At 27.3% G+C, this 10,000-nt stretch overlaps 1 protein-coding gene and 1 long non-coding RNA gene across 11 annotated transcripts in view; one reads left to right on the top strand and one right to left on the bottom strand.

The window, feature by feature from the left end:
- The window catches only part of LOC124421592, a 6,080-nt gene extending 1,313 nt beyond the window's left edge, over positions 1 to 4,767 (top strand). The window contains exon 2 of the long non-coding RNA XR_006941702.1: positions 4,670 to 4,767. This is a non-coding gene — a long non-coding RNA (uncharacterized LOC124421592). The remainder of the gene's footprint in view (positions 1 to 4,669) is intronic.
- The window catches only part of LOC124433227 (ion transport peptide-like), a 48,491-nt gene that overhangs the window by 31,217 nt on the left and 7,274 nt on the right, over positions 1 to 10,000 (bottom strand). The window contains exons 1-3 of one of the 10 annotated variants that reach the window (XM_046983009.1): positions 9,678 to 9,892; positions 7,352 to 8,093; positions 6,874 to 6,932 (exon numbers count right to left, since the gene is read on the bottom strand). The exons of 1 other annotated variant lie outside the window; for it this stretch is intronic. In XM_046983009.1, the coding sequence (XP_046838965.1) occupies positions 6,874 to 6,932; positions 7,352 to 7,430 (138 nt within the window). In that variant the 5' untranslated portion in view covers positions 7,431 to 8,093; positions 9,678 to 9,892. Of the gene's footprint in view, positions 1 to 3,025; positions 4,607 to 6,873; positions 7,074 to 7,351; positions 8,094 to 9,677; positions 9,893 to 10,000 lie in introns of those variants that run through there. 8 more of the 10 variants (XM_046956766.1, XM_046983018.1, XM_046956826.1 and 5 more) reach the window with 8 other exon arrangements.

The following is a 10,000-nucleotide window of genomic DNA, read 5'->3' as shown; positions in this document are numbered from 1 at the left end:
AATCAAGCCTAGAGAATTCTTCCCAATTCAGCGACAATTGACGCCATATTTCTTTTTCTAATGATCTCTACTATACTATACATTCTCTCTCTCTCTCTCTCTCTCTCTCTCTTTCGCTGTGTGGAATTCTCAATGCGTACTTTACTTTCAATCCGTTGTATTGATTTTCTACGATATAATATAATTGAAACTAATAAAATTATATATATATATAAAATAAAATATCGACAATATCGATCACCGATCAGATCATATCTCTTATTGACGTCATATTAGAATTATTTTCGATTTATATTAATAATCTTACGGACTATTTATATTCTCATCTCTCTCTCTCTCTCTCTCTCTCTCTCTCTCGCTCTCATTTTGAAATATAGTAGTACTTACATTCTAATCGCTGATAATTCTAAACAAAAAAGAAAAAAAAAGAAGAAAATACAAATAATAAACTTCTAAGAACGAATATATGAAAATATGTATGAGAGAATTTTCTAACGATTCGGTTGCTAAATCGACGCCATATTACAATTATTGTTTTTCTAATAATTATCTGAAATATTTATCTTCTCTCTCTCTCTCTCTCCCTCTCTCTCTTTGTTTATAAACTATAAACAAAGTTTTAAACAAAGTTTATAAACTATAAAAAAACTCTCTGTGTTTATAAATATATATATGTATATTTTGTATTTTAATACAAACATATGGAAATATCGAAAACAGATATTTTTCAAAAATTTAATAATTAAATATAATAAATATATAAATTTGCAATCTCCGATTGGATAAAAATGGAAAGAAAAAGGAACGAACAAAATGACAACAAATGCATTTCTAATAAATATATATATGAAAATATCAACGAAGAAAGAAGAAAATTCTAAAACGAAGACAATCATCATTGACGAGATATTACAATTATTCATTTTCTAATATCAGAAAATTTCAAACTATTCTTCCAAGCTACATACACATACATTCTCCTTCATTATTATCTTCTTTTCTATTCAAATTATTTCAAGCGGTCTTTATCCTTTATCGTAATTTAACATTTACACGATGGATTTCTTTCTTTTCTATATATATATATATATAAAAAAAAAAGAAAAAAAAAAGAAAACAAAAATTGTCCTACATTCATATCGACAGAAACCATTCAAATTAGTTTATAGTATATGAAACATTTTTTCTTATTTATAACGTTTCTACTTTACGTTGGATTCTTTTTTTCAGCTTAAAAAATAAAACAAATTTGTAAAAAATATCCATTTAATAATGTTATCCTCGTCTCCCTCTTCTCCCTATTCCCCCTCCTCCCTCTCTTTCTCTTTACTACAAAAAAAAAAAAAAAAAGAAAAAAAAGAAAAAAAAAGGAAGAAAAAGATCCGGGAATTTCTTTTAGAATTACTTAGCGTAAACTTAGCGAAAGGTTGCATCAACCTTTTCTGAGTCTCCGTATGTGTGTGTGTGTGTGTGTGTGTGCACGCGCTGTGCGATATGTCCGTTCGTCCGTGTTGTGTGTGTGTGTGTGTGTGTGTGTGTGTGTGAGTGTTAGAAACCCACGAGAGACGTTTGTCGGCCGATGTACGTGCTTATTATTAAAGGTTCTGCGTAACGAGTCGCCCGCCCCTCCGCTTTCCCGTTAAGCGTTCGAAAAAGAGAGCTCGCAACGGAAAGTGGTCTTACATGAAACATGTTGGTACCTACATACATACTTTACTTCACATTCTCCGCTAGTCAATTGATCCTTGTCTACTGTGTAATTGTTTCTTTCTGTTTTTTCTTTTCTTCCCCCCCTCCCCCCTTTTTCGTTTTTATTTCGCCTTTTTTTCTTCTTCTATTTTTCTTCTTCTCTCTCCTCGGCTCATAAAAGACACATTTTTTTCTCTTTTTTTTTTTTTTTTTTTTTTTTTTTAATCACATTTGAAAGCGACTACGAACATAGAGAGAGAGAGAGAGTGAGAGAGAAAGATATATATATATATATATATATATATATATATATATTAATGTATGTACATTTTTGTTTGTTATTATTTGTTAATATTATATATAATAATATTTAAAAAAATATATATATATGTGTTTGTGTGTGTCTGTGTGCATCAGTGTTTGCACAGAATAAAAGAAAAGTTTTGAAATCGATCAATAGTTAATCGTTAAATAATTTTCAAAGATAGATAAAACTTTTTCAAGATCGATTTTGGTCTTTTCTTCGAATTGTAAAACTTCAAGCGAAGATATTTTGTGCAAAGTTAAACAAAAAAAAAGAAAAAAAAAAAAAAATAAAGAAAAAAAGGAGGAGAGCTATCGAACGAAAATAAAATGAAATTATATAATTGTAATAACATTTTTCTTCTTTTTCTTTCTTTTTTTTTTTTTCTTTCTTTAATTACGAAATTAAATATACTTTTTAATTGGCAAACTGATACGTTATAGTAATACTGAATATAAGTAAAATTAACACCGAATAATTTTATAAATTTTATATGATAAATTAGCGATATAAAAATACAAAAGAATTTTACTTTTCAATTACCAATATTAAAAAAAAAAAAATTTATATATAGATATTAATGACATTTGTCATGCAGGAAAAAAGAAAAGAATAAAAAATATAATACAAACGAACGAAGGATAAAAATTCCTCAACTAAACTATTAATTCAAATGCACATTATTCCTATTCGCTTGAATTATTTTACATGGAGAAAAAAAAAGAAAGAAAAAAGACAAAGAAAGAAAAGAAGAAAAACTAATTCGAAAATTAACCTGAGCGAAGAAAATAGAAGAAAGAAAACAAGGAATAAATAAATGAACAAATAAATGAACGAACGAACGAACGAATGAATGAATGAATGAATGAATGAATGAATAAAGAAAAAAACTCTAGTAAAAAATCTCGGAAAAGTAATATTTTTTCTTTAGGCTCCAATGATTAGGAATGATTTTAAACGAAGACAGAGAGTCTTTAGACCAATATACATATATACATAAATACATAAATACATAAATGCATAAATACATACATACATATTTCTCTACTGGTCATTTATATCGCGTTGAGTTGAAATTGTAGAGTTGAATTGATTTACGTGAAAGAAAAAGAAGAAGAAGAAGAAACAGAAGAGGAAGAAGAAGAAGAGGAAGAAGAAGAAGAAGAAGAAGAAGAAGAAGAAGAAATAATAATACAAGAATGAGAATGGCGCACGAGTATATCTTTGAAAGTCTATTGATGTTTAGTATCTTGACCCATTGTAGTTGTCATAGTTGTTGTCTCCTCGTAAATACGTCGTCGATTATGGCTTTCGGGGGCATAGAAGAAACTTGTCTCGAAGTTTCGTTACTTCAGCGATCATTCCTTTTAAGAGTTCATTGTTCATACATTCGTTCGTTCGTTCATTCGACGTTTCTTTTCTCTCTTTTTTTTTTTTCTTTTTTTTTCACGAACGTGAATCGTTCAAAGAGACCAAGTTTAAGTGAGAGATTCATTAAGTATGGTGGTAAGCATTTAAAAAAAAAAAAAAGAAAATAATAATAATAATAACGTATAAACGTTAGTTAGATATCTTGTTTCTCATTTAACAACTTCACAACGTCTAATGATTAATTATGATAGTCACTCTCTCTCTCTCTCTCTCTCTCTCTCTCTCTCTCTCTCTCTCTCTCTCTCTCTCTCGGTTTAAACGTAATATTTAGACGTAATATCATCGTTTTTTTCCTCTTCTACTTCTTCTTTTTTGCCTTAATTTATACATATTTACTTGACTCTGTGGAATTTTTTTTCCTTTTCCTTTTTGTCCTCTTTCCTTCCTTTTTTTTCTCTTTCTTTTTTTTTTTTTTCTATCTGATATTATTCCACAACGGAATCGTTAGTCGTCGTTTGTGCGACGACTCCATTGAAAAATATTGACTCGTTGTTTGACATTAACTGCTACGCCATTTTACATTCTCTATGTGGTTACATTACGAATTAGAAAAAAAAAAAAAAAAGAAAAAAAAAGACAAAACTTTTCATTCCCACGATTTTATTGAAAAATTACGAATCAAACGTATCCTTTTAATCGATAGATATAATTTGGAGAAAAAAAGAAAAAAAAAGAAGAAGAAAGAAAAAAGAAACGTTTTATCAAATAATTAATTATAATTGTAGGAATTTTATGAATTATAGATAATTCAAATGTGCATTACGATATTTATGAATTGTAAAAAATTCATATAAGATCCATAAATAAATGCGTAAATCCACAATTCATTATCAACAATTGTAATCGTTATATATAAATGGTAAGAAGGTAACCACGTAAAGGTTGATAAAAGAAATTCATTTATAAAAATTCGTTCGTAATTTTTTTTACCAACACCATCACAGATAACATTATATATCAAATGATTATTAAGAAATTGTTAAATGATATTTATACGAGATAATTTTTTAATATGTTTAATATTATTAACGATCACAAAACTTGATTGATATAACCACGCGGAAATAACTGACTATATCTCATCATGAGATCTAACGACCTAATCGTTTAAATGTTTCTTCGCTTACCGTTTGTTTTTTCTACTCGTTTTTTCTTTCTCTATCCTCCTTCTCCACCCCCTCCCTCCCTTCCTCCCTCTCTCTCTTTCTTCTTATTCTTCATCTTTTTTTTTTTTCCTTTTTTCAGTGAAACGATCCACGTTGCATAATGGACGGATGAATCGCGTCAATGGAAGAATTTTTAACAGAAATATGATTCATTCGATAATAAACGAATAGCTAAAATTGTTACGTATTGTATATAAGTAACGGATAATGGCCGGAATCGATCAAGTTCCATTACGTGGAAAATGAAGAAGAAAATAAGAAAAATAATAATTAACAAGGATGACTTACGATTATTTTTCCAATCATGATAATGGTCGAAGTAAATGACTTTTCAATTATTTTTATTGATCGATTAAGAAAAGAAGATAAATTGTCGGATTATCATTTCTACGAACAAATTTTAATTTTTTCAAAGAAAAATATCTATCTTCATCTATTCTCTTTTATTAAGTTTAAGAGCATTAACATTTATAATATATTCATAAGCATTTATAATTTAATAAATTTCCTAATGTTTTAGAACTTTAAAAGAAAATAAAAGAAGAGAAATTTTTTCAGATAAAGAAAAATTTTTCATAAAATATAATGTTATCTAATAATAACCATAACAATGATAATAATAATAATAATAATAATAATAATAATAATAATAATAATAACAATAATAATAATAATGACACATTCGCATTACGAAGATCGACCGTGGGATCAATAGCAAATTCTACTTCTTCCAATTAACATAAAGAGGTTGGGACGTGTGATAAAAAAGAAAAGAAAAGAAAAAAAAAAAAAGAAAAAAATAAAACCAAACAAAAAAGAAAAATAAATGATAAGAACTCTAGCTGGAGGTGACTCGTTGACATTTGTAATTGCTCCGATGCATCTTTGACGTCACTCTACTACGGTCGTTGCATATACACCATTATATTAGATATTAGATATTGCCGCGAACTGGAGAATGCTTTGATATAGCGTAAAAAAAAAAAAAAAAAAGAAGAAAAAAGAAAAGAAGAAGAAGAAAAAAGAAGTCAAAAAAACCAAACGAAAGTCAAAAAGAAAAATAATAATTAACGTAGAAATAACATCTTCATTCTTGTTGCTCTACTGTCAATCAAGATCTTCCATTAATCTTGATTGTGTGCATGTCTGTTATAAAATATGAAAAAAAAAGAAAAGAAAAGGAAAGAGAAGAAGAAAAAGAGAAAAAGAAAAAAGAGAAGAAAAAGAAGACAAAGAGAAAAGAAATATGTTGTTAATCTCTGGATATCAATCAACTGTATGCTGAATAAAGTATGTGCCACGATGATTATGATTAAAGTCATGAATAAAGAGTCACGTGAACGATCTCGCACTTTCATTCAAACCTATAAAAGATCGTAGGATATGATAAGCATCTAGAAACTTTCTCGTGAAATATTTCGAAAGATTTTAATCAAATCGTTTTTCACTCTAATATCTCTTTCCCGTTTGAGTGCCGAGCTAAATGATGATTTTCTTTTTTTTCCTTTTTTTCTTTTTTTTTTTTCTTTTTTTTCTTTCTTCCTTTCCTTTTTCCACCAATCGAATTTTAGTATCGAGAAAATTAAAAATTCTGTTTCTTCTTCTTCTTTTTTTTTTTCTTTTTTTTTTCTTTTTTTTTGGCAACCCGACAAATTCCTCTATCATCGCGAGTCGAGTATGAACGAATTGAATGACCTCATTCAATCAATTTTTAAATTCAAACCTCGTGGATCATCTCTCGACGAAAAGAATTTATTTGTATTTTTTTTCTTTTCCTTTTTTTTTTTTCTTCTCGTCGAACTTCCAACTGTTAGCAATTAGAAAATTCTCTCTCTCTCTCTTTCTTCTTTGTCTTCTTCTTGTTTTCCTTTTTTTTTTTTTCTTTTCTTTCCTTTTCTTTTTAGACGCGACCAAATCATTCCTTTTAGTTCTGATTAAAAATGAAAGAAGTATCCTTTTAAGAACTTAATTGATCGACGTGACCAAAGTCACGTAACAGTGATACTAACTCAATTCAAGATCGTTGATATTAATTTTCTTTTTTTTTCTTCTTCTTCTTTTTCTTCTCGAGTAAACGTTAGGAATAATTTTTTTTTTATTCTCTTGGGGAAAAAAAGAAAAAAAGAAAGGAAAAGGAAAAACAAGAAAATTCACGTTCGAATTTTCTTGTTAAAAAGAAAAAAAAAAAAAAAACAAAAAAAAGAACGAAAGAAAAAATAAATATATATAAGAAATTTGTCAACATTTATCCGAAACAAAAAATTCAAAATTTGATAATCTCACCTCGTATAATTTCGCTATAGTCCGCAAAACGAAAGACTTGTTGGCCTTTAGGGTTGCTGCTGTTAGGCGTTCGAAGAGTATCAATAACGATAACACAACAACAAAAAAAACAATAGAAAAGTGGAAAGTTAATTAACGACAATAGTGACAAATAGTCTCAAAAGATAACAGTTCTCCAAAATTAGACTTTCGAGAGTACGCTGGTCCCAAACATAAATAATAATGATGATAATAATAATAATAATAATAATAATAATAATAATAGTCAAGTTACTCGATTTATATCATTTAAACGAAAATGAATTATACTTTCGTATATTTCGTATATTTTTATAATTTTATATATACATATATATGTATATAAGAATTAAATGTCTATATATTAAATTTATTTTATCTATATAATATATAGATAAAAATTAAACGATCATAATAAATCTTTTTTTATACTTCGATAATTATAAAACGATAAACATACGTGTATTATGAACGTAGATATGTAAATGCACTTTTGATAAAAAAAGAATACACTCACACACACACTCACACACACACATACACAGGTTTGATTGTTTACGTTCACTCTCTGTCCGACGGTTTCGAAAAAAAAAAAGAAAGAAAAAAAAATAAGAAAAAAAGAAGAAAATATCATCTAACCGTTCTCACTTTCGAAACTTAAAACGTAACAAACAGTCAATTTTAACACGACTATGATGACATTACGATATTTGCGATTCTCCATTATTGGACAAATTATTTCTTTTTTTTTCCTTTCAATTTTCTTTTTCACTTCTCCTTTTTGCTTACTTCTCTCCTTTTTCTCTCTCTCTCTCTCTCTCTCTCTCTCTCTCTTTTTCTTTCTCTTTCTGTACTTATCTCTTTTTCCTTTCTGTGAGATTTGTGAGGAAATGAAAAAAAGAAAAAAAATGTCGAAATTGGAAAAGAGAGAATTTGTTTGTTAGATTGTCGATTTGCTTGATTGTTTGGTTTGATGGTTGCTTGCTTGCTTGCTTGTTTGCCCGTGCAAAAAAAAAAAAAAGAAAAAAGAAAAGAAATATCTTTCGTATCGTAGGGACTTGTAACTCCTCTGACTCGTCCAGAGAACAGCCTCTGATAGGTTTAATATCTGTATCCGTGCCAGTCCCCGTGTACCCTCGAACCAATTTTCTCACGCTTTGTATATCGCCGACTCGACATTGTCCAGTCTTGATACTATCCACCTATATCGAACGATTTGTACACCATAGATATAGATACTTATCCTATATATATATATATATATTATATGTTTTATAAAATATATAATATATATATATATATATATATATATATATATATATATATTTCTTCTTTCTTTTCTTTTTGTTTGTTTCCTTCCTTCAAAATATAATAACAATCCTCTTTAGATAAGAATTTTTTCTCTTATTTTCTTTTATCCTCTTTGTTTTATCTTTTCTTTTCTTTTCTTTTCTTTCCTTTTTTTTTTTTTTTCAATTTTAAAATACCACTCGATTACGTTCTATCAGAATTGATTATATTCGATTCCTGATATTATCCATTTTATTTTTATTTTCATTTTATTTTTCTTTTCCTCCTTTTTCATTTTATTTTCATCCCTGACGACATTCTTTTCGATTAAATAGATATCGAATTGTCTATCTATCAGAATTTATCTAATTCGATTCTAAGTATTATCCTTTTTTATTTTATTTTATTTTCATCGGTGATATTTTATTTCGATTAAAAATAACGTTCGATTATGTTCTATCAGAATTTATCTTTTTTTTTCTATATATCTTTTTCCTTCTTTCAACACTTTCGCATATTCTTTTTAAACTTTAACACTTCCAGCAGATAAGATTTACTTTTAATTCAATTTACGTATCAATTGGATATTCTATTTTGAAGATTTTAAAATGTCTTTTGATTCAACGTCGTTCTGTCATAATCATTAAGAATAAACTACAATGATCCTTTTTCGAAATTCTTATCGACGATTTTTCGTTCATATTTTCTTTTTTTTCCCCTTTATTAACATTATTATTATTATTATTATTATTATTATTATTATTATTATTATTATTATTATTGTTATTATTTTTCTTTCGAAATTATTTAATACTAGATTTCAATTAATATTCTCCTTCCTTTGGAATTAATAAAATCATTGATACGCGTACAATCCTATTCCAATTTTGTTTTGCGATGATATTACAATGTTTTATTTGATTTTAATTTTTTCTTTTTTTTTTTTTTTATTTTTATTCTTTTCAATTTTCTGCTCTTTAATATTTCTTATTCGCCTTGAAAAAAATCATAATAGTCATCTCTCTATAATAACGAACGTTTCATTCGAATATATATTCTTTTAACATTTTACAATTTTAAACTTTCTCGATATAATTAATATAAATGAAAAAAGATAAAAAAATTCCCTAAATAGAGTATCTTCTCTCGATCGATTTTTTTCTTTTTTTCTTTTTTCTTTTTTTTTTTTTTGCATTTGTTCTTCCTCTCTTTTCCTCGAAATTTACTTTTTCTTTTTCCTCCAAACCCGAAAAATCTTTTACAATCTAAATCAGATTTTTCCTATGAGTTCTCTCATTAACACGTTCTGTTGTTTATAACAACAACAACAATAACGACAAAAACAACAACAGCAGCAGTAGCAGCAACAATTACGTTTTCACGCTTTCTCGAAATTTTTCTCCCATCTCAAATAAATACATATATATATATATATATATAAATATATTTTTTTAAAATCGAATCTTTTCAACAATCTCCGTCCCTTTTCAACTCACGTAAGACTCGACGTAATGAGTCGTCCAATTTCTTTCTTTTATTCATTATATCCTCGAGTTTAATAATTGTCAAAACGAGAATAGAGACACGATGGATGATGTAATAATAATGATTAACAAAAACAACAACAATAACAACAACAACAACAAAAAGAACTAAATAAATAAATAAGTAAAAAGAAAAAAACAAAAAGGAAAAAAAGAAGAGAAAGAATAAAGGACAGAAGAAAAAAGTCAAAGGAGAAAAAAAAAAGAAAAGAAAAAGGGAATTATCGAGTAAGAGAGAGAGAGAAAGAGAGAGAGAGAGAGAGAGAGAGAGAGAG

The sequence above is a fragment of the Vespa crabro genome, chromosome 1 (assembly GCF_910589235.1).
Source record: "Vespa crabro chromosome 1, iyVesCrab1.2, whole genome shotgun sequence".
NCBI lineage: Eukaryota > Metazoa > Arthropoda > Insecta > Hymenoptera > Vespidae > Vespa > Vespa crabro.
This window is presented reverse-complemented; position numbering and strand designations above follow the sequence as displayed.